The sequence below is a fragment of the Bicyclus anynana genome, chromosome 7 (genome assembly GCF_947172395.1).
Source record: "Bicyclus anynana chromosome 7, ilBicAnyn1.1, whole genome shotgun sequence".
Lineage (NCBI taxonomy): Eukaryota > Metazoa > Arthropoda > Insecta > Lepidoptera > Nymphalidae > Bicyclus > Bicyclus anynana.
Genome location: NC_069089.1, coordinates 256,373 through 283,018, shown reverse-complemented (window position 1 = coordinate 283,018; position 26,646 = coordinate 256,373). Strand labels below are relative to the sequence as shown.

At 37.1% G+C, this 26,646-nt stretch overlaps 3 protein-coding genes across 3 annotated transcripts in view; 1 reads left to right on the top strand and 2 right to left on the bottom strand.

The window, feature by feature from the left end:
* Positions 1 to 651: 651 nt before the first annotated feature.
* Positions 652 to 7,537, bottom strand: LOC112045067 (calreticulin). Its single transcript, XM_024081131.2, has 7 exons — positions 7,378 to 7,537; positions 7,159 to 7,263; positions 6,711 to 6,946; positions 3,955 to 4,152; positions 3,394 to 3,603; positions 2,388 to 2,732; positions 652 to 1,579 (listed from the first exon to the last, which is right to left on the bottom strand). The coding sequence occupies exons 1-7, from the start codon at positions 7,463 to 7,465 to the stop codon at positions 1,559 to 1,561; spliced, it is 1,203 nt and encodes a 400-aa protein (XP_023936899.1). The 5' UTR covers positions 7,466 to 7,537; the 3' UTR covers positions 652 to 1,558.
* Positions 7,538 to 10,407: 2,870 nt separating this feature from the next.
* Positions 10,408 to 18,865, bottom strand: LOC112045074 (guanine nucleotide-binding protein-like 3 homolog). Its single transcript, XM_024081141.2, has 9 exons — positions 18,660 to 18,865; positions 17,909 to 18,198; positions 17,361 to 17,547; positions 16,627 to 16,851; positions 15,850 to 16,033; positions 14,963 to 15,185; positions 13,954 to 14,061; positions 12,708 to 12,866; positions 10,408 to 10,762 (listed from the first exon to the last, which is right to left on the bottom strand). Exons 1-9 carry the CDS (start codon positions 18,676 to 18,678, stop codon positions 10,439 to 10,441), a joined length of 1,719 nt encoding a protein of 572 aa, XP_023936909.2. The 5' UTR covers positions 18,679 to 18,865; the 3' UTR covers positions 10,408 to 10,438.
* A 2,559-nt stretch (positions 18,866 to 21,424) lies between these two features.
* LOC112045072 (uncharacterized) overlaps positions 21,425 to 26,646 on the top strand; it is a 49,955-nt gene continuing 44,733 nt past the window's right edge. The window contains exon 1 of the mRNA XM_024081138.2: positions 21,425 to 22,499. Within this exon, the coding sequence (XP_023936906.2) occupies positions 21,692 to 22,499 (808 nt within the window). The 5' untranslated portion in view covers positions 21,425 to 21,691. The remainder of the gene's footprint in view (positions 22,500 to 26,646) is intronic.

The following is a 26,646-nucleotide window of genomic DNA, read 5'->3' as shown; positions in this document are numbered from 1 at the left end:
AGGTTAAACTAAATCTTATGAAAACCTCAATAGGCCCAGCCTAGGATTGAACCCAGGACTTCCGTCTTGTAAATCCACCGCGGATACCACGGCGCCACGGAGGCCGTTAAAATATTACCTCTACAATATTTTAGCAGATTTCTATCAGATTCCAGCAGATCAGCTCCGCGATTTCACCCGCGTAGTTCCAGTTCCCATGACAATACGGGGATAAAATATAGCCTATGACATTCACAACGTGACTAGTTTTATATGAATTTTCAAAATCAGTTCAGTAGATCCAGAGATTACATCCCCCTCACAAACTTTACCTCTAAAATTCTTTTTCTTCTTTTTTTTTTTAAATGTATGTTTTGAAGTGAATTGCCGAGTAGGTAGGTACAAACATGAAAGTATTACCTAACGAAAAATAACATATTTTCTACCTACTGATCACACTAAGTCTTGAAAAAAAAAACAATTTTAAGAAGTCTTGAAAATCACATTAAAATATTGATTTCCCCCAACCTAATATTGTGGGTTTATTCCCCGTGGTCCCTGCGAGATATATAATACTGCCGAATTAAAATCCCCGTGGTCCCTGCGCCGTAGTCCCTGTCATATTGTGTAGTGCAAAATATAATATATTGGAACTAAAATAATAAACCAAAATCAATTTATATTAATTTAATCAGACTCATTTCACAATGTAAACTGATAACACACGTTCGCCTCACAATATCGGCCAATAGACCAGACAACATGGCCAATATGTCGACACACAGCTGGCCATGTCGGCCAATACTGTGACACAAACACACCATTCACCGACACACAGTGCCGCATATAATATAAATAACAAATAAACTGATCGCATCCTTATTTATATACAAAATCAGTGCCGTAGACGCACGGACAAGCGCGCCCGGATAGTACAAGAGTCCACGCGCGTAAATAGCACACTGCCATGACAGTAACAAAAAGCCTATAGTTTTATAGTTATTTATGAGAACGTAATAACCCAGCCGGTTAATAGTAGCTGCGTGTTTACTTTATTATAAACATTCATTGAAAATATAAAATACTTATACCAAAGCACATTATTTGATAGTGAAATAGGCTAATATACACAGTTATGGCAGTTTTTAAACGTTACATACTCGTCGCCGTGCGCTATGTACGAGCGCGGACTAAAAAATGGAATATTTCGAGTCACACGTGCTTAAAACCCGCAGCGACAGACTAGCCAACTAAAATGTCGCATCGGTTCCATTACTTTATACTATTTCCTATTTTCCCCCAATGACATGTGTTTGGGTAATATTTTGCCCAAAAACACTGGCGTATCTTTACATACTTAATTTTAACATGATTTAAGTTTCTCTCTAAGCGAAAAGCTTATTCTAGGTAAATAGAAAATAGTACACTGCAAATATAGAGAACGAAACATGCTTCGCGTCAGTGATACGCGACAGTGCTGCCCCGTGTGGTGGCCGTACGGTGAGCGTACCACAACCGTACGGTGAGCGTACCGTAGCCGTACGGTAAACAAATGTCTTTATTGCACACACTACACTATTTACAGCTCATCGTGCTCCTCCTGTGGACAAATAAATTAAATAAATTAACAATTTTTTTTCTATAAGCTATCTACATAAACCCTCAGACCAATTATAGAAGGACCTGTATCGCACTCATAGTCACGAACAAAATTGTCTGTCATTTTCTGAGGAAGAGCTTAGATTTGGTATATATCTTATACTAAACTAGAAGTTTTTGCCCGTTTTTTACACCACTCAATTACACAGAAAGGTATTTTTACGGAGCTCATTAACCGACGAACACGATTATAATTATTTAACATCGATACTATAGAGAAAGTTTTTATAATCGCATTAGATCGTTGATCATATACTTTGACAGAAAAGTAACATCAAGCGAGGCAGGTCCTATACAATAATTGGTCTGAGACATAAACCATACAATTCAAGTAACTATTTATTATTAATTAAACCATAGACCACCTGTGCCCCAGAAAGCATGTTAAACTTTTCAACCTGGTAATTATAATATATAATTTAAAGATTGTTACAAAGACAAAAACATCATTCAGCCCACCAACCAGTATTGGAACAGCATGGTAATTCCAAGCTCTAAATCAATCTGTAGAAAAGCTTTATCCAGCAATCCATTGTTTAGGCTAATAATGATGACTTCAACTAATCTATATTAATATTCTAGAGACAAAGAATTTTAAACAGTGTTTGTGTTTAAGCTACTGGATTAATTTGAAAAATTCTTTTACCAATGGAAAGCTACTGTATCAGCGAGTAACATGGATTATATTTTATCCCCAATATTTTTAGGTTTTTTAGGTTTTACATATCAAAATACAATAGTGCACTCACCACAGGAGCACTTTCACCCTCGGGAGCAATTTCATCATCCAGATCCTCATCATCCTCCTCCTCCGGCTTCTCAGCCTTCTCCTTCTCCCTCTCTGCCTCATCTTGTGCGCTCTTCATCTTCTTCTCTCCTTCTAGAGTCTTCTTGAGCTCCTCGCCGCGTGCCTTGGCAACTTCCAGGTCATCAGTGAACAAGATGTTGTCGAAGATGGTTCCCGACTTGACTTGCCACAGGTCCAGGCCGACTGCACAGATCTCTTTGCGCAAGTACAGATTCTTGTCCTCAGTGTATTCAGGGTTGTCAATTTCGGGGTGGATCCACGCGCCTTTGTAAGCTGGGTTGTCAATCTGGAAAGATTTAGTATTTCATAAATTAATAAAATTATTTATAACAGTCGTAAAACGGTTCACTTAATTATAATATCTTTATTTCAGGCTATGAACTCATTTAAAAAATATAGAGAATAAAAAATTAATACCAATACATATATAATTCATCTATAGTAATAATAATATATTCAAGTAAAAGAAATTATATAACTTTAGAGTTAACTGCTGAAGGAGAATTGTGAATACTAAGCGCATTTATATCTCATTCTATGGCAAAAATGCATAACAGACTTAATCATAATTTTGATGTGTCAGATTGTCAAGAAATATTAAAATTAAAATAATAAATAAAATCAGGTTAAAATAATTACTGACGACTCGACAGCAATATCTGTACATACAATTAGCACATATTTGTCGCCCGAACCAAACATAACGGTAACAAGGTCAATGAACTTGCTAGCGAACAGTCTATAGCCACTGTGTGACAATCGCATTAGCTCTATTATGTTGCGTTTCTATGACTCAATACGTACGTGGTATCTAAGTATGTTTGTTCCTCCTATATGTCATAGCTACTTACTAGAAATTAATTACAAGTGTACAGCAAGCATTGGCTAGTATGCTATAAAAGACAATATGAACTAACACAGGATACATCTAAAACAACAGTACCAACCTGCTTAGGAGACCAGACGCCCTTGTAGTCTGGGTTGTCGATCATGGGTGGCTCCCACTCGCCGTCCATCTCATCGTCCCAGTCCTCGGGCTTGCTGGCATCGGGGTCGGGGATGTGCTCGGGCTTGTCCCAGTCCTCAGGCTTGGTGTCGTCCGGGTCGGGGATGGTGGCGCGGTCGTCCCAGTCCTCGGGCTTCTTGGCTTCGGGGTCCTGCAACAGAAGAACCACATCATTTTAATTTTATGCAAAAAAAAAAGTTCTGATTGTAATATTAAATTATATCAATAAGTAAAATTTTACTTTTTGCTTTCGTGTTATGCTATGTGTTTTATGAAGTTGGGTGAATTTATTTTTAAAAATAATTGTGAAACAATTATTAAACACATTTTGTAAATTAATTTTAAAATGTGCAAAGTGTCTGTTTTTTCTAGTCTATGTCTTCTAATACACTGAACTACTTGTATACAGTACAAACAGTAAAATAACTTAACCTAACTGAAATAATTAAATGAATTCAACTTATAATCCAATCAACTTAATTGTATTAAAAGCTTTATATACCTTAATCTTCTTGGGTGGCAGGAAGTCCCAGTCGTCTTCCAGGTTTCCGTCCTCCACCTTCTCATTGTCGATGAGCACCTCGTACTTGTTGTCAGGCTTCACCACCAGAGTGTACAGGTGGGTGTGCACGTCGTCCTTGCAGCGGATGTCCTTCTTGATGAGGTGGTTCTTGCCCTTGTAGCTGAAGATCACATGCACCTGGAACAAGAACAAATTCAAAACTGAATTGACTTGTTTATGTATCCTCTTTTTGGGACCCTCACTACAATCATCATTGTCACCAAATGGGCACCCACTGCTGGACATCTCAGGTTATAAGAGGACCAGTATTGCACCAAAATTTACAAACAAAATTGTCTGTAATTTTCTGAGAAAAATGAGCTTAGTTTTTGGTATATATTATAGTTTTTGCCTGTTCTTTTACATCATTCTATCTACTTCACAAAAAGGTATTTTTACTGATCACGATTTATCAACGAACACAATTACAACTATGAAACATCGATAATATAGACACAGACGTTTTTTAAATATGAAATAGGCTTGCGCTTATCTACAATCTCACCTGATGGTAAGTGTAGATGGTGCCTAAAGTGAAATGCGAAAAAATCTATTGTTGTATGAACAACGTATACTAGCAGTTTTTAGTTTAATATGGTATACTATATTTGACAATGCTTCATAAATAAATTAATTAATTCTACTACCTAAATATTAATGTTTCACTTGCGTAATTAAAACTATTATTTTTTTTAATCATTAACATGTTTTAATTATTCCTAACTAATTACTCCAACAATTACTTAACCAAACCCATATGCATACTAATGATTGTGATAAGTAATCAGGCAATTTCTTGATAACATACTAATTAAAATTGTTGTCGCATTTTGACTAAATTACAAAAGCAAGTTTTTTTTTATTTCCCATGTTCATTGGTTAGGAAGAGAACTTTTGGATAGGTTAATTCAGTGCAAAGGGGAAGAAGGGTTTTTTGCATCTATGAATTGCATGCCACTGTTAATTACAGCCAAAACCTATCATTAGACCAAACCCAAGCCAGGTAAAGCCAACCCAAGTCCAAGCTGGGAGAGAATATTAAACTTAGAACCTCTCTATTAGCAACCAACACATTAGCAACTGTGCCAGAGAAGTAATTGTTGTATTGTAGGCCTCAGAGGCATAGGTTAAGCCTAATGTGCCTGTAGTTTTACTGTCAACCACTTCTTCTTCTTCTCACCAATTTAACAAAAGTATTCTGCATATGGCTCCAAAAATCTATAACAACTTGCCACAACACCTGACACACAGAAGCATCAGCAAACTTACACTTAAAGAAAACCTTAGAGTTTCTAATACAAAAATATTACTACTCCATAGAAGAGTACTTTGTTGATGCTTCAAAAAAAAATTGTTGTAATTATATTTCTTTTAAATTTAATGTCACTCAATTTTATTTTATTAATTAAACATTTGTATACCTATTATCTAAATTTAATGTTTCTTGCAAATAAATGATTGATTCTGATTCAGGATACTTGCAGCAAAAATGTGCATTACAATAGCTCATATATGATAAAGCTCTCAATAATTATAATTGTCTCTTTCATATGATATTTACAGTCATATCTATTGAAATATCCATTCAAGGACATCATGACATGCAATCACGTTTTCCCCTTATTTAAATAGCTATAATATGTAAAAGGAATAATTGCTATGTATATAGCGTGTTCTGCATCAATACCTTTTACTTGTTAAACTTATGAATATATTCATACAATGCATTCATCAATAACAATATGAAAGAAAAAATTATTGATGTTTGAAAATGAATTACTGAAATGTTTTATTTATAGAAAAAAAAAAACTAACTAATCGTACTAGCTATACAAATGTCCATGTGGCAAGAATACTACTGGCTGTATTTTCCCTCACTGGAGTAATACTACTAATTTAAATACTTTAGCCTATATTCAATTCTTGGAGGCTATTTCAAGTACAGGAAGTATTTCTATGAATAATCTCTCATTTATTTATTTCTCCTTTTTTAATTTTTAACAATGTTATACATACAAAATATACAAAACACAACAATATATTATTATACATAGAAAATAGCTTGAAAAAGAAATAAAAATGTCTTCAAAAAGGTCTCAGTTCAAGGTGAACCACTAATATACTATATCTAATGAAAATATTTTGTTAACAGGAAAAGCAAAAACTATTGAAATTAGCCAGCAGAAATTGAAACAGAACTTTTGTGACAGAAAATAACTAAGAAAGTATTTTTTGAGAATTTCACCTTCTGGGAATTACATTACACATTTTAATTTTACAGGGCAAATTACTATCTGTAATATTGAATAATGAGCTAATTAAATAATTAATTCATTAAAGAACAAAATAACATTTTTTATGTACTTTAGTTTCAGTTTTTTTAGAGACTTAACTTTTATAATTTTTATTATATTTAACAATCTTCTTTGGTAAGATAGATAAAATTAATAAAATAATAAACCATACATGCACAGTAAAACCAACTGTGGTTTAAATAATTTATTTCAATAATTATGTATGTATTTAGTAGAATAATAAATTTATAAATAACTATGATATCCATGGAATTATGAATTCAGTGCAGGTGCCAGGTCATGTGGCAGAGTACAATTCTGAGCCGAGTTAGGGACTTGTGACCAGGAGTGCAGGACTTTGAATTTTGTCTGCACAGTCTGGCTGTTGACATGAAAACTTACCTTTTTGGTGCCAGGACCGCAGATGTCAGGACCAAACATGATCTCGTAGGGGCTCTCTCCGTGCATGTCCTTCTGGTCTAGGTTGCAGTCAAACACCTTCACATAGCCGCCTCCACAGTCAATGTCCTGTTCGTGCTTGACTGTGAACTGAATCACTAGGTCTTTGCCTTCGTTTGAGAAAGGCTTGAATTTGCGGGACAGGGCGTAGAACCTGGCGTCCTCCGAGGTTTGTAGACCTAATAAAAATAATTTAAATAGTTTTGGTACTAGGATTACAGGAAGCGGTGGCTGTTAATTAAATTAATTGTAGTTTTTTCGTTTGTGATGTATGACTTTACTGTTTTGTGTGTTAAAATAGAAAATAAAACTTCGCAAATAATATTTTTACGCAATAAAGATCGTAGACAACGTGCCAATTAGAAAGGCGCTATCATGTCAGAGTATGTACCTTTATCTTCCTCTGGGTCATTGTAGAATTTTCCAGCAGTCAATTTGAATTTTCCGAATTCTTTTCCGGGGTGCTCACTGTATACCCAATTGGATTCCCATGAATCTGAAATAGTAAAGCCGAATTTAGAACGCGAGTCTGGAGTCCTGAGCGTGCCGGCACGCCATCAAAAAATCAATATCAAAAGCCGGAATAAAGATTTACAATATATTAACTCACCATCGGGGAATTTTTCTTCGTAATACACTTCACAATTTACTGAATATAAAGCCAGCAAGCTGACTAGAGATAAAACTAGCGATTTCATTTTTAAAAAACACCGCACCTTCGCTTACAAAAGACTAGCCACGAATAACTTCAAAATTTGGCGAATTAACTATTATTTAATTTCAGCGCGTTGTTTTCCTGTTTCGGTCGCACCTCTGTGATTTCAACTTGTTAGAAGGAAATGAATATATTCGTTCGTTGATGTTACGAAATGAACGAGGGAAATGGTAATAGGAAAGCTCCGTGTGATCGAAAGAGATAGTCGATGTCATTATGACGTAGCATTACGCAGACAGATGGAAACGTTCGATTGGCCAACGTTAGCAAATAGAAATTGAACACACTCGTCGAAATTACGGAGGCAAAAGGCGGGAAATACGAAAACTTTATACTATTCTAAAATATTATGTTAGCCGCTTTAGGTTTTAATTGAAATATACTTGAACCATGCAAATACTATATATTTTTTACATCCAAATTATATTTATTAAATATGAATTTGATTTTTTTTAAAGTTTATTCATCCAGAATTTTCTTACTATCAATAATTACCAAGGACCAATCAGAGTTATACATGACAATAGAAGGAGACACAGATACACAATATAAAGTTATGTGAAAGAGATAGAAAACTGAATTTACGTGTATGGGACCTTGGAATATTTGTCTGAACAATTATTTAATTTACTGATAATAAGTAGAAATTGAAAGCCGAATAAATATTAAAATTATAGGTATATCTTTTGTGTACTCACTGTTACTTTTACTATATTTTTTTATGTAATAAGTGCAAGAATATAAAAAAACGGATAGCTGGCGTGACTATCGCCGGTCTATTACTGTTTAGTTCGCGTTAAAGATTTTATCTTAATCCTAGATTTATATAATTTATAAATGGCTTGTATATCATTGTAACTAAATTCATAATCATTAACAGCCTATTTTAACGATCCACTACAGGGTCAAGTCTCCCTTCTCAAAGGAGAGAATATATGCAGCTCAGACCCACCACGCTGGGTGGGTCAACAATGCGGGTTGGCGAGCTTAGGGTTATATTGTTAAATTCTTTAACGACTTATTAATGATAGTAACTGGGACCAACTAAACTTGTTCTCCGAGGCACGGGGGTGTAACACCACCATGTCCAACTCCAACTCCAGGCTGAGACTAAATAATACTAATTAATTAGGAGAAGAACAAAAGGTACTCGTAATTCGATTAGAAAAGAAACATTTATTTTATATTTCCATTTAGATAATAGACCACTGGTTGTGTTATTAAATTGTCTATTAAGTGATGGTGTAACAAAATACATTAAGTAGGTAGTAGGTATTTTTTTATACTTAGGTACACGATCGGCATTCATAGTTCAACTTTTTAGGTGGCAAGAGTCATAAATCATGATGTAGGTATAACGGCCTCGTGAGTCCATGCGGCATATGACGTCATGGACAAAATTATTTTAAACTAGCGGACGCCCGCGATTCCGTTCGCATGAAATTCCGATTTCCACAAATCCCGCAGAAACCATGGATGTTTTCGGAATAAAAATTAGCCCACTAACCCACACTAAAGCTGCAAGGTGGGTCCAAATCCTTTTTCATATAAGCATCATCATTATCAACCCACATTCAGCTCACTATGAGCACGAGTCTTCTCTCAGAATGAGAGGGGTTAGGCGGTTAGTCCACCATGCTGGCCCAATGGGGATTGACAGACTTCCAACACGTAGCGAATTAATAAAATTCTCGGGTAGGTATACAGATTTCCTCACGATGTTTTTCCTCCACCATTTGAGACACGTGATATTTAATATATCTAAAAGCATTTAACTGAAAAGTTGGAGGCATGCTCTATGGCGTGGATTCGAACCTACGCCCTCCGAATCGAAGGCAGAGGTCATATCCACTGGGTTATCACATACCTATAGTCTCTACTCTTCATATAGCTACCTATGGTGGAAGTAAGCTATTAAAATAATATGTAATTTGATAATGACGTTGTATTGAACGATAGTACAAATGCTTGCAACGCAAATCGAAAATTTAAATAATTCTGTGGACTTGTTGCATGAAATAAAACTAAAGTTAGATACAGTCAATCCGTTTTAATTTACATGAAATGTTATAGTGTAAAGTTCAACTTTAAAAAACAGCTACGTTTAATATTTGAGAGCTTCTTAACATCCGAATAATCCTTCAAATTATTAAAAGAAAATGGTTATATTAGTGGGTGAAGTGAACAAAATCCACAATAGTTTCGAAACTAGTCGAGCATATTTCGACAAATTCCTGGAATCCCTGGAATGGCGCCCCCCGCACTAGTAAGCGCAGTGTTGGTAGACCCCTACCAGGTGGACTGACGACATCAACCGAGTCGCAGCGATTCCCTGGATGCAGGCGGCTCAACAGCGTGGTGTTTGGAGGTCTTGCAGTCGACGTCAATCGGCTGATATGATGATGACGACGATGATTATTATTATAATAAAATACAACAAGACAACCCTGTTTAACGTGAAACATCTAAACATCAAGGTACAAATTATAAGCAACGTGTTGTTGGTCAATAAAACCTCAATAGTTCAATGGTAAAGTTGCCAGACTCGCCACCGAGGGGTTGTGGTTCAATCCTCGCTCGTTGGACTATTGCCCACATATAACAGTCTTTTTCGACTAGTTGAAAGGGAAACTGGTCATATTTAAAAGATATTTTATATTCTTTAATTAAAAAAATATAAATATGTTCCTTGTATGAAAATTTAGAATCCTCCATGAAATCGAATTCATCACTGTTTTAAGCATAGATTTAAATCTATGGTTTTATGTAAAAACTTTAATGTAAATGTTTATGATTTGTTTCAGGTGGCGTGTGATTGAATGACAGTGTTCTTTATTTGAAATTTATTTACAATCTTCCATGAAATTGCAATGCTATTTGATTTTATACACGTAAAAACTATTATTAAAAAATAAAACTAAAGAGTCATATTTTTGGAAGATAAAATATTCCTTATTTATTTGAAGTCCTCCTTGAAATCGTATTCATCGTTCTTCTTGCCAGTAGTTAGAGTGACAGTTTCCAGAACATCTGCCAACTGGACGGCTTGCTTCTCGTTCCGCGCCTTCTTCTTCTTGTCCCTTTTGAACTGCATTTTCCTCAGTTTGTTCAGTTTGGTGTTCCCCTCGATGAGCATTTCGGGGTCAGATTTGGTTTTGTCCTTGGACTTGTTGGTCTTGTCCAGTTTGGGACGAATGTTCAGCGTTTTGGGGAGCAAGCTGGACTCGTCTTCGTCCACTTGCATTTCGTCGAGTGCTTTCACTGGGCCCGTACTTGTTATCTGCGAAGAAAAGCATTTATTTAAAACTAGCCCCGTGGTTTTCATTCCTATGGTAATGTGGGGAAAAATATAGTTTATGTTACTCGGTGATAATGTAGCTTACCGTTGGTGAAAGAATTTTTTAAATCGGTTGATTGGATTATCCGTGAAAACCTAACAAAAAGCCTGGTGGCGCTGATTTATTGGACATACTATTGGTTTAGGTTTTACAATTACTGTTTTCGTCTAAAGTAAGTAGCCTTTATTAATGACTAGTCGACGCCCCGTGGTTCCGTTCTCGTGAGAACTGGTAAACTGGGTGCCTAGTGGGAGTTTTCAACATTTTCATACTGTCGCGTTAACGTAAACGCGATTTTATATGGAATTGAAACAGTTGTGCAGTAGTGCCACTAGATGGCGCTGTTTCAATTCCTTAGAAATTCGCGTTTACGATAACGTCATCGTCACAGTATCAAACTGCCACTAGGCCCTCTGGTCTAAAATCTAGGCCCGGCAATGTATGAAAAATGGAAGATTTTCTTTTCAGTAAAAATCCCTTTTACCTTAAAGTCATCAGTCCCGTTTTTGTGAATACCATCATATAGTGATCGTTACAGTATCGAGCATGATTGAAGAACCACTATGAACCCGTCACCAAATTGGAGCAGCATGGTATTCTACACTTCATAAATTCTGTCCTATAAGATAATCCTGGCCCTGTAGTGTGCTATTAAAATAAGCTGAACACGGAGTTTATGATGTTTACGTTATCAACTCATATTCGGCTCACTGCTGAGCTCGAGTCTCCTCTCAGAATGAGAAGGGTTAGGCCAATAGTCCATGCTAGCCCAATGCGGATTGGCAGACTTCACACACACAGAGAATTAAGAAAATTCTCTGGTATGCAGGTTTCCTCACAATGTTTTCTTTCACCATTTGAGAAACGTGATATTTAATTTTTTAAAATGCACACAACTGAAAAGTTGGAGGTGTATGCCCCACACCGGATTCGAACCCACACCCTCCAGAATCGGAGGCAGAGGTCATATCCATTATGCTATCAAGATGTTGTGATGTTGTTGTTGATGTATGTATGTTTATGTACATTATGTATTTGCTGATGACACATCCTTAATTTTTAAGACCTACAGAAATAAAGATAACTCTGACGATGTAAACCGTGCCATATCGCATGTGTCGCATTGGTTCACTGCAAATAATTTACTTTTAAATGCAAAGAAAACTAAATGTATTGAGTTTTCATTACCAAATGTTATAAAAATAGATAAGTCTATAATGATCGATAGTCAAACACTGAAAATGGAGAATTCCACAGTTTTCCTGGGGGTGACCTTGGATTGTAAACTTCAGTGGGGTGCTCATATAGAAAAACTGTCTGGTAAACTTAGCTCAGCTGCATTTGTTAGCAGTATAGTCTATGTAAGACAAAATATTAATTTGTACAAACGAAAAGGAGATTTAAACCCACGTCTTACTAGACACGGGCATAAATTAGTTATTTCTGTGTATCGTCTCCAAAGAGTTAAAAAATCTTTTGTAGGTTTGGGTGTACTCTTCTATAACAAGATCCCCAAGACTGTGATGGACTTGCCAATGCACAACTTTAAGCAATGTGTTAAAAAACTTTTACTTAGTCGAGGTTACTACACTATTGATGAGTTCCTTAACGATAAAAGTGCTTGGAGGCCATTGGATCAGCTTCCACCTTCACACAGGAAGTAAAACTATAAGAAATTGTAATTGTTATCAATTGTAAATTATAGTACTGTATGACTTTTTCATTACAAAAGAGCAACTGTTGAGTTTCTTGCCGGTATCTTCACAGCAGAACCTGCCTTCCGAACCGGTGGTAGAATCTTTACAAATAGTCAACTGACGTGTCAAAAGTGCTTGTAAATTGAGCCTACTTGAAATAAATGAATTTTGATTTTTGATGTCACTGTACCTTGATGGCCTCTTCGGTGGAGTGGTCCCCCAGCGAGTTGATGACGTCGGTCTCCATGGCCTCGTACTGGTTGATGTCGAACTCGGGCGCCGCGCGAGACACGATGCGCGCCTCCACGTGCGCCGCCGGCGCCTCGGGCGGCACCGTGTAGTACCTCACCTGGTACACACAGTATAAACTTCAATCTCAGACTAAATACATAAGGACTAGTATCGCACCCAAATTCACGAACAAAATTTTCTGCCATTTTCTAAGGAAAACGAGCTTAGATTTCATACATATCTTATATTAAAGTAGCAGTTTTTGTTCGTTTTTTACACCATTTAACTACACAAAAAGGTATTTTTACGAAGGTTTGAACTATGAAACATCGATTCTATAAAGACATAAGATCGTTGATCATATACTTTGACAGAAAAATAATGTCTTGCGAGGCAGGTCTTTATCTAATTAGTCTGAGACTTCAATATACAATGTACACAATACACGTTGTTTAGGCAAAAACGTGAGCTTGTTGAAAAAAGATAAAAAAGAACTAGAAAGAGGGTAGATCGATTCTGCCTCTAACAGCTGATGCCAACTTCGCATCTCGCAACTTCAGTCCCGTCGTGACCACGACCCATGCAACTGGTCGAAATTTCGACATAAAAAATCTCGTCGTTTTATCGTGGTATGTACTTGTACATATTTAAATAATATTCGTAATGCACAACCACGAAATAAGATTAAAATTATTAATACACTTTACGTCCAGCCATGACTCGGAAGCTGCCGTATAAGAGTTGACCTACAAAACCAGAACATGGTACATCTGTGTGCTTAGTGCGAGTTTTTAATATTTTTATACTGTTACTATCGCGTTGACGTAAACGCGATAGTAAGCGTAAGTAATAGCGAAACAGTTGTGCACTAGTACCACTAGATGTCGCTGTTTCAATTCCTTAGAACTTTGTGTTTACGTTAACGCGATCGTCACAGTATCAAACTGCCACAAGGCCGTCAGATCAATTCCGAATCTCGATTCACACCTTAGTTATAGTTAAAGTTATAATTTAAAACATTCAAAACATCGCCAAGTGTATGTTACTTCAAATTATTGTTAGAACCTAATGAGTAGGTACAATAATTGTAATTTTTAAAAATGAAAATTAGTGGGGAGGTAGCTTAGGATACTTAGGGTAGGGGTAGGGTTGAGTAGAGGTAGGGTAGGGTAGGGTAGGTGTATTTATATTGGATGTAACGTTACTTTGCCAGTGTTCCAGTCGTTGAGCAGTATGCGGGCGGCCGCGTCCTGGTCCGGGACGCCGCCTTTCTTGTACCTTCCCATGCGCGACGCCACGCTCGCGAAGAATTCCTGGGAACGAGCGAACAGACTCATGACTATGGTCCCCTACAAGTTACTTCGAAGATGTGCTTCTTAATCAATATGATTATAACGAATTTGGTTTTAATAATGAGTTATTGCAGCCATCTCTGAGCATAGCTGTGGATAGAGGGACATTATGAGACTATGAGTATAAGGGTTCTTGATACTCATATTGACTACAGAAACCTAAATATTGTTGTGTCCTCTCTGTGCCAATGGATGTATGACACAGAAAATTTATAATAATATTATCAAAAGTTAAAGGTTGTTGAAGGTAATCACTGGATTTACTGAACCAATTTTAAAATTAGCTGATAAAAAACTAACTGAATTCAGTGCTGAGCTTATTTGTGTTGTGTGGTATTTTACCGGAGTTAAGCTACAGATGGCGCTTTCGAAACATAAAATGTCATTTCGATTACACTTTTCGTTACTCATTTACCAGCTTATACTTCCCAAGCAAGCTTATGTACAGAAGTTTTACTTTAAAAAGCCTGCCCACTCGCATTGGAGCAGTGTGGTGAGTCTACGCTTCATATACTCTCTTCTGTGAGGGGGGCTGACCCTGTAGTGAGCTGTTAAAATTGAGGTTGAGGTTTTTTTTTATTCTTTTCAAGTCCTTGACTACTATCTCACCTGATGGTAAGTGATGCAATCTAAGATGGAAGCAGGCTAACTTGTTAGGATTAAATTGAGTAAGATAAAAATCCACACCCCCTTACGGTTTCTACAGGACATTGTACCGGAACACTAAATCGCTTGGAGGTACGTCTTTGTCGGTTAGGTGGTAACTACCTACGAAGCCAGTCAATTAAGAAAATCTCAATTGGCCTAGCTGGGGATTGAACCCAGGACCTGTTTTGTATATAATAATGGTGCTAACAGTTACCTGTGGCGTGTTGAACTCTGGTATGCAGTACAGCGCGACGAGCGTGTGCTTGTGCGCGCGCTGTAGTATCGCGGTGGCGGGCGTCACGGGGTCCTTCAGACTGCCGACCTTCAGCGCGTTCTTCAGCGCGACTGTCGCGTCGCTCTCCGCGCCCGCGTGGAACACTATGCCGGGGCTGTCCAGGATCTTGATCTTGGAGTCTATTTGTACTGTTTGCATTTGTCTGGAAATTTATTATTTAACATTTTATTCATTGGACTCAGAGTCACTCAGCGGATGATTGAGCGAGCTATGCTCAAAGTATATCTGTAGGTAATTGGATCTGAAATGAGGAGATTACGAGAAGAACCAGTCACCAACATCATTCAATGAGTTGCAAAGCTTCAATGATTATGCCACATCTGACACATAGCAGGGTATCTATCTGTACGCCTAACGTGTGACCAAATGATGTATCTTGTGGAGAGAAACAGACAAAAGTCAACCAATTGCAGTGAAATCGGAAATATTGTTATCTCTTTCAATGCATTGGGACAAAAGAGGTGGGACTCGGGCAACCCCACTGCCATTGGTAAAAATTTTATCTATTTCTATATATGAGGTATGTTAAGTTGCATGTTAAACACAGGCTGACGATTGGTGTCAACTATAATCAATTGTAATGTTTGGCATAAAGTCAAAGTCAAAGTCAAAATTCATTTATTTCAAATAGGCTTAGTTTACAAGCTCTTTCGAAACGTCAAGTAATAATATTAAACTTAAGACTAAAGTTACGAAGTTAACTTAAAATTAAAGTTACAAGGGTTCCAAACGCGCCTTGGTCCGAGAAGAGCCCACAACAAAGTCAGCCAGAAATATTAACAAAGCGAGAAGTAAACCAAACTCACTTGGTGACGCCCGGCGTGCTGCCGACGTTGCAGGCCTTGGAGCGGTTGAGGCTGTTGATGATGGAGCTCTTGCCCACATTGGGCAGCCCCACCACGCCCACCGTGATGGACGTCTTCAGCCCCGCGCTGAGGCTGTAGCTGCCCAGCAGGCTCATCAGCAGCTCGGCGCCCACGCATGCCGACCCTTGGACACGCACATGTGACGTCAAACATTTGCTACAGTCCATGTGCCTTCTTAAACTCTCTATATATCAAGTTCCAAAGCTACTTTAGTAGCATAGTCTGTTTGTATCATACCTTATTTGGATGAGCAGAGAGAAACAAGCGGAGAGTTACTGTTAATCATACTACTACACACCGAGCGTTGCTCAGAGATTTTCTCTCTACCACACAATGGACCTAACACCTGCATGATGAATCTAAGACAATAAAATATTCATCTCTCTGAAATAATTAAGCGTAATAATTTTATGCGAGTGAAACCACATGGCACTAATAGTCTAAAATAAAAATCAACAGATTACAATGTACAACTTAAGTACATTTACACTAATGTTATAAAAAGGTAAAGTTTGTGAGGTTGTAGGTGGTAATCTCTGGATCTACTGAACCCATTTTGAAAATTCTTTTAACAATAGAAAGTCACTATTTGTGAGTGTCTTAGAATGCATTTTATCTCCGCATTTCCACAGAAACAGAAACTACAAGGGTAAAATTGCCAGGCGACTGCTAGTATTTAATTTATTACTTGTATTTAAACATAAGAGTTAAGTCTACCTTTCATTTCTTTTTCCTTCACAATGTGCTTCATTTTCCTTCGGCCTAGGTTGTGCTGCTGCTGTTGAGTGGAGGCTTTGAACGGCACGGCCGGGGCTTGGCCGCGCAGGTACTTAAGCCACGCCGTGAGGTTGTCGCGCGGGACGAGGTCCGCCTTGTTCAGGACCAGCACCAGCTTCTTGCCCGCCTCACGCACTGCTTCTTCCACTTGCACGCATCTTGTACCTGATTGGAACATACGATCATCAGCCTATTATAACGACCCACAACAGGGCCAGGCCTCCCTCTTTACAGCAGAGCTTAAACTCACCACACTGCTCCAATTTGAGTTCACAGGCTTAGTGTGATAAAGTTAAATTATTTATTGACCACTGTCTTTGGTCATTATCATTAACATAATGATAATAAAAATACATTGGTTCCTCAGCGATACTCCATGAGACTATCGGCAAACTGGGTGGTCTGATAAGCTGGATGCAGTGAGACAATTGCATGGCCAAGTGCAGAAACAGCCCAGAAGGAAGAAGAAAAATGACCAGTAAGCTAATTCACTATCTTTGGTGTATGCTAGTTGTCATATACGAAATTGAAATTCTATGTAACAAATGTCATGCGGTGCCTACTGGTGAATATCATACAGGATTTAATGTTTATTTTAGTAGGTTGATAATAAAGAGCAAAATAATGAATAGGCCAGCAGGTCCACCAAACAAAGTATATTGAAACATGCTTACCTAAAGGATCTCTAGCATCAACCACCTCCAAAACAACCTCTGCCTCTGATATAACTTTCTTGAATTCTCTATAATAAGTCTTGAGAGAATTCTCCTGACTTCTATCTTTACCATACTCATTGTCATTCTCTGTTTCTGGACTTTTAAAAGCATCATGTACTTTACCCCTGGCTTCAGCATTAGCTACCTGTAAAACAAATTTTATTTAAATTTTAAGTTAATCTCCTCCTTTAAGAAGGTAGGACTCACCCTGTAGCCATTATCAATAGACTGACAATGCATAGGCCCATGTGAAACTGGTTTGTAACCCTCACTAGGACAGAGGGTGAAATGAAGAGGATGTCAAGGCCACAGAACTGAACTTCCACGGACATTGAACAGTTTTATCTTATCTTGGTCTTGAAATGTTCATGGAGGTAGGGTAGGGATAGGGAAGAAGTGCACATAAGACCAGGTCAGCTAGTATATACTAAATATAAAAATATAAAACAATATAATATACACAGTTATCAAGTTTTAGTTAAAAACACAAACCGTCCATATCTCACCAAAGTATCTATGCCAATTGGGTTTTTCTTTTTATCCTCTAGTCTTTTCTGCTTTTCCAACTTTGCTTGTTCCTTTCGTTTTTGTTTCTCTTCTTCTTTATGCTTCTTGACAGCCTCTACCTCTTTTAATATATCCTCTTTAAATGGACACACATTAGGAATCACAACAGGCTTGGGTTTCTTTGATTTGGGATTCTTCTTTGCTTCTTTTCTCAATTTTCTATTGTGGTCTCTCACTTTTTTCTCTATTTTATATCTGAGACGCGCTGGTTGCCTTTTTGATGGCTTTTCTGAAATAATCAAGTATATTAAAATGTTGATAATCACTTGAACATTCACACCATAAAATTTTTACTCATAAAACTAGTAGATGGATAAAATAGCTTCTGATCAAGTAGAAAATAATTTCATAACATAAAACAGGAACTACACATTGTAGCCAAGGAGAATAAAAGCCAAGACATCTCAGTAAAAACATCTCTTAAACTAGAGCAAAATAAGAGATAATACCGTAACAGCAATGATTACTAAGCAGCTAAATGTTAAATAAATACTTGTCAATAAATGGTTTTGTTAAATTATTATGCACATGCTTAACCTCTACTCTTACTAAATACAAATGCTGATCACTATTTTACTATTGTTTAAGACCCAAACAGTTTTAAATATTACATAAAAATGATTATTCCTTAATTTAATACTGATTATAATCGAAAAAGTTAAGTTTTATTTACAAGATTTGTTGACTTACTCAATTTAAATTTAGCCATAGCGATTTATGTTTTAATAATCCGCTTCTAATAAATTAAAACAGAAACTATTGTACGACGGGATCTTTCGCTTTATTAGCTACAACGAAACGTACACTGCTAGCATTAATACTATTTTATGACCAAATTAAACAAAAAATATCCACATGAACTTTTCTTTTTTTCACAATCACATGTTGACTGTTGACGGCAGTCGGCACATTCAATTTAACATTGACAGTTGATACTTGACAGATGTCTAATAGTCTATGTTGATGACAGCTGACAGACCCTTAGACGGCGTAATCAGTAGACGGAGCATAATAGACCACAGAGTGACTGTGACTGTGAATAGCTCTTAGATCTCTGAAATTACCAAGACAACCTAATAAAGACAACCTGATAAATTATTATGATCTCTGAAATTACCAAGACAACCATAATTATGTGAAATTACAATTCCTTAGAATTTAAATAAATGTTAAACCTCTATAAGCTTTGGTCATTTATTATAATACACCTGTGGCTAAGAAAAAGAATAGTATCATAGAGAATAAGAATATTAACTTAATCTGTAATTATGATTCTTATTGTCTATGGCTCAAGTTCAAGGCAATATGTTCCTTGGTTCAAGCAGTCAAGCTCAAGATTCAAATCATGCCATGGGAACTTAGAAGAACGTGAAATCTTTATGAAGCAGCGCCATCTACATTCTAGATTTAAGATTCCAGGATAGTAAATTCAATGACCCAAGGTGTGTATGTAATAAAATGTTTTTAGAGATTAAAACCGTGTAAGCACGGAAAAAAAAGAATTATTTTTCCTTTTAATTATGACGCGTAATAGGAAGAATGTGTTTGTATTTCTAAAGCAAAGGGATTATTTAAGAAATACAGTAAGTGTACATTAATTTCAACGATATTCTACATAGTCATTTGGCCTAGTGATGTATATCAAAGGTTCGATCTAATAATCCTGAGTTCGAGCCCGGGGGGTATCAATGGAAAACTTTTCGTCTTTTTTTTTGTTTTTCTCTATTGGTTTCTTCAACTATTACAAAATCCAAAATCTCTCTCCTTTACAAAAAAAACTTTGCATTATTATTTTTATAATATAATGGATACTATACTAAAAATACCGTAGCTAGTCACTAGATGGCGCTATCACAGGAGTTCCGAAAAAAGTTTGAGTAGCCTATCTATTTCCAATAATACACTGTAATCTTTGATTGATGATTCAAATCACAGACCACTTCAAATCTCAAATACTAAATTTAATTTACTTGTTAATTTTGTACATGAATAAGGATAAGTTGTTTAATATTTTTTTTTATTATTGACTAATAAATTAAGTGAACACTGTTGTTGAACCTTGTTTCATTAAAAAACATTTAAAACGTCCACCTATATGTGGAAGTCGTTTCATACCCTGTACCTACCTAATGTCGGTATATAATATGTCTGTAAGTAAATATTTATTTTATTCCAGTGGGTTTGTCAAAATTTGGAGATCGATGTTCTCGTCGCAAACTTGTAGATGCCTACATAAGTTAAACATGAAAGCTTTTTACTCACGACTACGCAGATCCTACTCTTAATAAGTGTTTAGAGTGGAGAATGTTTATGTATTTCAATGTCGCCATTTGTCTCCAAAACTATCTACTAGTCCGTTTTTGATGTAGTTTTCCGTGATGGGTACCTCAAGCATTTGATTTGTATATACGTGTTTTAAATAATTAATTTACTCTTTGATGTAGGCGTGTGTAAACTGATGTTGCCATTTATCTCCAATACTACTAGTCATATTTTGATGCAATTGTAGGTATGTAGAGAGTAGCGATTTTACATCGCACGAGAGAATTCTGTCGGGGCATCATAATTTTAAATTTCAACATAAATTTATATAAGTATATATACCTACTTACATACACGAATCAATAAAATATTTACAATTTATTCACGTTACTTTAAAGCAGCAAAACTTTAGTTCTCTAATGGCAGCCCCGCCGCAGGAGCTGGCGAGTTACGGAGTTACTGACATACGGACTGTTGATATTATTATTAGATAGGTACATCTATCACATTCAAGTTCCGCTAATCTTCACGCAACGGTACATTATTATTATTTAATTTTATTACACAAACAGTTACGTAAGTCACTGTAAACTTTCGTCTTAATCCGACTTTTGATAAGTTGTTTTAATCGATTCACCCACTGAGGTTAATCTAGCAATGCATAGGTAACTACCTGCACAAATAAATAAAATTGAAGTGTCTGTCTGTGATTTCAAAATAACTATGTTATCCTAAGTGCTTAAAGTTATTTACACATTATTATAACACAGTTAAGCTTCTTTAAAATGTTTGTCGTCCTGTCTGTCAGTTAAGCCAAACAAAACTACATAACGACTGAGCCGATTTTAACGGAAGTCTCACTAGTAGATAGAGGAGGTTATGGAGCAACATAATATAGGCTATTTTTATCCCGAAAACATCCATGGTTCTCGCGGGATTTGTTAAAAACTTAATTTCGTGGACAAAGTCGCGGACGTCCGCTAGTCGTAAATAAATCTCTGATACAGGTCATTTCAACTTAAATTTATAGTCACGGCCATCAGCTAGCTCGACCATAGGTAAACAAAACACGTCTCGTTCATTCATTGTGTACAACATTTCGTTGAATGAGCAGCGTTGCGTAGCGTCACCGAGCATGCCGCTTGACATCCTCGCTTTGTTCAAGGAACAGCTGCATTCGGAGCGCGAAACGGTCGTATACCTGAACAGGTAATAGAAGCAACAGGTCATTCCATCGGGGGGAGCTCCGCGCCCGAGCGGCTGACTGACTCGGCTGCGCTCGCAACGACCGCGCGCCAGCCGCGACCGCCGCCAGTCGCGTTCTGCCTTTCACAGGGACCGTGTGTCCGTTCGCGTTCGCCGCTCGTCGACTTTCACGCGAGCGATCGTATCGCGTTCCGAGTTATGTGCGCGAACGCACGCTTCGATAACCCTCCGTCCGTCCGATCGTGACAGTGCCAATGTCTCCCAGCCTGGAGGGGATCATGTTCAACAGGAGCCCGAACCTGTCGGCGCGACGGCCGCTGCTCGCCGAGCCGCAGAAGCCTGCGGTGGTCCCGCCGAGGGCGCCGCCCCGGGACTACGGCCCGCAGAGGCCCTCGCCGGCGCCCCGACACCTGCCGCCCGACCGACGCTACCAGCCGGAGTGCTGGAAACCGTCGAACGTCGAAATCGAAAAACGACTTCAGGAGACGAGAGCCCGAGAAAAGATCGGCTACTTCCAAGACAAAATAACGCCTCCAGAGTTGAATTTGGACCGTAGGGAGGCGGAGTTAGTGTTCAGATTCGATCCTCACGCGTCCGCGGAATATCTTTCGGGTCAGTATCAAGCTCCTACGGTTCAATATGCAAAGCCCCCGACGCCGGTGAACGGGTTCGCTAACCGTCTGCCGGAGAGAGACGGCCCCTTCGTGTTCGGCGTGCACAGCCCCAGCCAGTTCCCCATCCCGCGCCGGGAGGACGACGACTACGACTACTCGGAGGTGGCCGAGGAGAACGGCCGCCCCGTCGTACGGGACGACGAGTCCGCTGACTTGAATTGCTGTGATAAAGTGAACGAGTGGGCAGTGCGGGACAAGAAGAGCCGGAGGACACTGAATCGAATGTTCCAAATCAAGGATAGACGAAAAGTGAAAGGTGGGAAGAAGGAGAAGATAAAGTGTGTGTTAGTGGGTGACGGAGCAGTGGGCAAAAGTTCTCTGATAGCTGCGTACGCGCAGGACACATTCCGGGAAGAGTATCAACCCACGGCGTACGACACGTTCAATGGTAAGTAATTAGTGAGCCGTCAGCCGTCAGCAGACTGCCGACCGAGAATTCTATTGTCACAAGTTATCGTTGAAAGCCTTGATTTGAAAAGATAAATATAGATTACAGCCCATTATTAATTGTATTTAAAGCGATAACATCGTTAATAATGACAAGTTTTATTATCTGAATGGCGCCGTGTAAATTGTTTTTGGCTGGATTTCCAAATTTTGAAATGGTTGTCCTTACTCTTATAACGAAAGTAAATTTCTGTAAGTGTAGGAAATGTATGATTCCAACAGAAAGGAATATTTCAAGTTAGCTTGATAAAAGTTGCTTTAACTTGGAATATTTTATCGAGAAAACGGTTTTTTTTAATATTTAATGGAAAAGAGAAATCAAATAATAAAACAGAAAAACATATAACTGTAAGCAAATTACTTCTTACTTAACTGCTTGTTGTTTTGGTGTTTAAACATTAAGGTGTTTCTTCTGCATTTTCTTTGTATTAATCAGACTAACAATATTTAAGAGTTGTTACCAGTTAACTTACTGCAACAAGTTTATTAGGCTGGAAAGATCTGAAGATCCAATTACAACAGTTCAACTTTCTTTATGCAATTAATAAAATAAAATAAGAATCAAAGTACGTTGTTATACAAACACAAATGTTTATTTGCTTCGTGTAACATTCACGCCATTTTAACATAACTCTTACGTGTACCTTTAATAAGAACTAAATTTCAATGTTTCAAATAAGTATCTACTTGAGGCAAGTTTTATTTCTTTAGTACTCTTTTGAAGAAATGTAAGCCCTGATACGATTGTGTGGGTGCGTCATATCGCGATAAGATATCAAAATGACTGCAAATATATAAATAAATACATTAGGACTTTTGTGTTTTGTTTTCCGTATTCTTGCGTCCTCTGATATTATTAAACAATTCTCTATGTTGCCTTCTCTGATTATTCAACATTTATCTATTGTGCCTACATCATTTTCTTTTTTCATTGAATTTCATTCATAAAATGTTTTATATGTTCCTAATCATTTGATAAAATTTTACTTTTCTTATGCTTGTAAATAGCGTTTTTAGCTACTACGACAATGAGTTGAACCACTTGGGTAGTCTTTGAGAATAATGTCCAAAAAGATATTAATGTGGTTATTGGAATACTTTAAACGCCGATAACTAAATCAGTTTTTTTTATAGATATACCTACAAACTTTGCTAATTATATTTTCATCATTACAAGCTAGAACTGAAGTACTATTCTTGCCAGCCCCCAAAATTTGTTGATATTTAGGGCGTTATTTTCCCCCGCGGCGTGATTGAGCACTTGAGCAGTAACTCAGTCCTCGAAGTCTACTCTGGAGGGAGAAATATTACTTTTGTGAATTTTTAGTAAAAAAATTTATGCAATCAATGCTGACATGTCTTAACCACCATTAATTACATCATCGGAGACTACTAAGTAACATTTCTCATTCTTTAAATTTATAAAATGTCACTAAAGAAGTAAGTCACGTTCAGAGATACCACATTCTACTAATTACATATTATAGAAAATACCCGAACCATACACATTCTGCTCACGTGTGATCATAGACGAGTTTGGAATATTAGTTTTTGAACGAAAAAAAAAATACAATTAGAGCATATCTGCACGTATCGCAGGTCAAAGCACCGTTTTAATATGGATCCTATGGTGTTCAACCAATTAATGTCCCGCCCCGAGATGAATACAAAACAGCTAGGCCGGATACGTGGAAAGCAAATGATTGACTGCAAACTAGTCATACCTATGCAATAAATTTCCCATTATATAATACCTATTTATAATGTATAACATGTTTAGAGTTAAGCTCGATCAAAGAGACATGTTATGCACATGGCTGATTCCTTCTTTATTCTTTTATACTTTTTCACTCGACTGTTGAAATACTTGGACACTGACAGCTACTCCAAAACCTTAAAGTCCTTCAAATAGGAGAGAGCTGTGATCGGAATCCTTTCGAGGGATAAAGTGTGAAACAAAGTGATTCGCCAAAGAACTAAGATATCCGACACAGCTTGGACACAGCTCTCTGGGCTATTTCCTGAGAGTGACAATAGACTGGTCATTAAAGTCGGACGAACGATGGTCGTTGAAGGCGAAAGGTTCCTGAGTGGAAACCGCGTCTCGACAGGTGAAATGTAGACCAACTATGTGAAGTGACGATCTGCGGAAGATGGCTGGCATTGAATAGGTACTCGTTGTTTAACTTGTAAGATAATACTGACATAAACGTGTCAAATACAGACAAAGTGGTTAATAAAATGGTATTATGGAAATTCACAAAGTTATTTAAATTATCAACACAAAAGCTAAAGAAAGACGCGACCTTCATTAGTGAAAATTAAGATTAGTGTATAACAACTTGTCATATTAAAACCAGTGGTCTAGACAAAGGAGATAAAAATAAACCTTTAGACAAAAGAACACAGTAACGATCGCTCTTAACTAAATTATGTTACCTTACCACTACCCGCCAGTTATACGAGTTTGCTCATAGAGACGTTCTTTGTTCGCTATATTAAATACACCGCCGGTAGACAAATCCTTTTAAATAAAGGATGTACAGGTAATACCAAAATCGAGATGGCGCCTGCGACAACGATTTAAAAAAATTGTCGTCACTGCCAGGCCAGGTAAAGTGAGTAAACATTGGCTATTTGCGGGCAATTGTGTGAAAATGACGTCAAACTGAAAGTAACCGCATCCATAATAGGTTAGGTTAGTAACAAACGTTAAAAAAATTCTAAGCTTTTTTATATGTATTAAATATATTAGTACTACTTGTCGTGATTAAACGAAACTTTGCTATGCTTATGGTCTTAACTTAACTGTCTCTTAATTATATGACATATAATTATATGACATATAATTATATGACATATAATTAAGAGACAGTTAAGTTATATGTCATATAATTATATGTCATATAATTATATGTTAAGTACTCGTATATGGCATAAAATGTCCACTATGAGAGGCTATACTTTCATATTCATGACAATACAGCAGCTGCAGCAGCATTTATTAATACTCATCATTTGTTTATATTGAAATTTAAACGTAACAAATTGAAAAATAATAAACTAACAATAGCTAAATTAAAAGAAAATATGTTTATCTCTTGGCAGTCCCATTCAGGAAATTGCAATGACAGTGACGATAACTGTCAATGACATAACATGTATACAACAGTTGAATGGGACATGTCCGCGGCGAGGTGTTTCCCACCGTTTTATTGCCATGTTCCTTATTATTCATGTTTAACTCTTGGATTTCCTAGAACCCATTGAAGTCGCTGCAGCTAATGTGAAAGCACCAGAACAATGACTTTCGCCGCAGCGCTAGCATGCAAACGATGTAGAACTCATACTTCCTTCACACAAATAGCAAGTTTTAATAACTATACAATAATATTTTAAAATGTATGTGATATTTGGTTACAACTGCCTCTTGGGTCTAGTGATTGTTGATTGTTTAGCTGAAGCATTCCTGGAAGAAACTATCGCATCGGAGCATCAATATTCTTCCTCTCATATACGATAGAGGAAACGTTTGTATCAACAAACTTGATTGTAACATTTAATTTCTTCAAAGAGGAATTGCTGATTTTTCTTTATAGGTGTACTCAAGTCTCAATGACTACTCTGTGCCTACTTCAAATGATATAAAGATAGGTATTTTGCAGAACTGCATCATTAAATACTAAGTACATATATAACAAAAATACTAGAAGAAGATGTACAAGGTTCAGCTAAACATCTGTGCCTCACCTACGTAATGCAACGCCTATATCTTGTAAGTAATGATATGTTATCGTCATTACTCAGAGACGATACAACAACTTGAAATAACAACTTCCTTCAAAATTGCGATGACACATTTTGTGATCGACTTGTTAGGCGAATAACAAAAACACTTTAACCAATTAGTGAGATGATCGCTATTCTGAAGATTTTAATGAGCAGTAAAGTATGCCGTTTCGTAAACTGGGGGGAATAATACGGAAACATTACATTGAAATTTAAAATAATAAAGACGCGGAGGCACTATTTGCATTAATTATTATTTATTTTTGTTACATTACACAAAAGTAATTAATCGTTTATCC

Bases quoted from the DNA above. Each gene is read 5' to 3' on its own strand.
- LOC112045074 (XM_024081141.2), bottom strand. The intron at 16,034-16,626 runs GTAGACTTAACT...TGCGTGTCCAAG, and splicing joins GAAGGAAAAAGAAATGAAAG to GGTCGGCATGCGTGGGCGCC. The intron at 14,062-14,962 runs GTAACTGTTAGC...GCTCGTTCCCAG, and splicing joins CAGAGTTCAACACGCCACAG to GAATTCTTCGCGAGCGTGGC.
- LOC112045067 (XM_024081131.2), bottom strand. From the start codon at position 7,465: ATGAAATCGCTAGTTTTATCTCTAGTCAGCTTGCTGGCTTTATATTCA. The intron at 6,947-7,158 runs GTACATACTCTG...TATTTTTATTAG, and splicing joins TGACCCAGAGGAAGATAAAG to GTCTACAAACCTCGGAGGAC. The intron at 2,733-3,393 runs GTTGGTACTGTT...AAATCTTTCCAG, and splicing joins GCGTCTGGTCTCCTAAGCAG to ATTGACAACCCAGCTTACAA.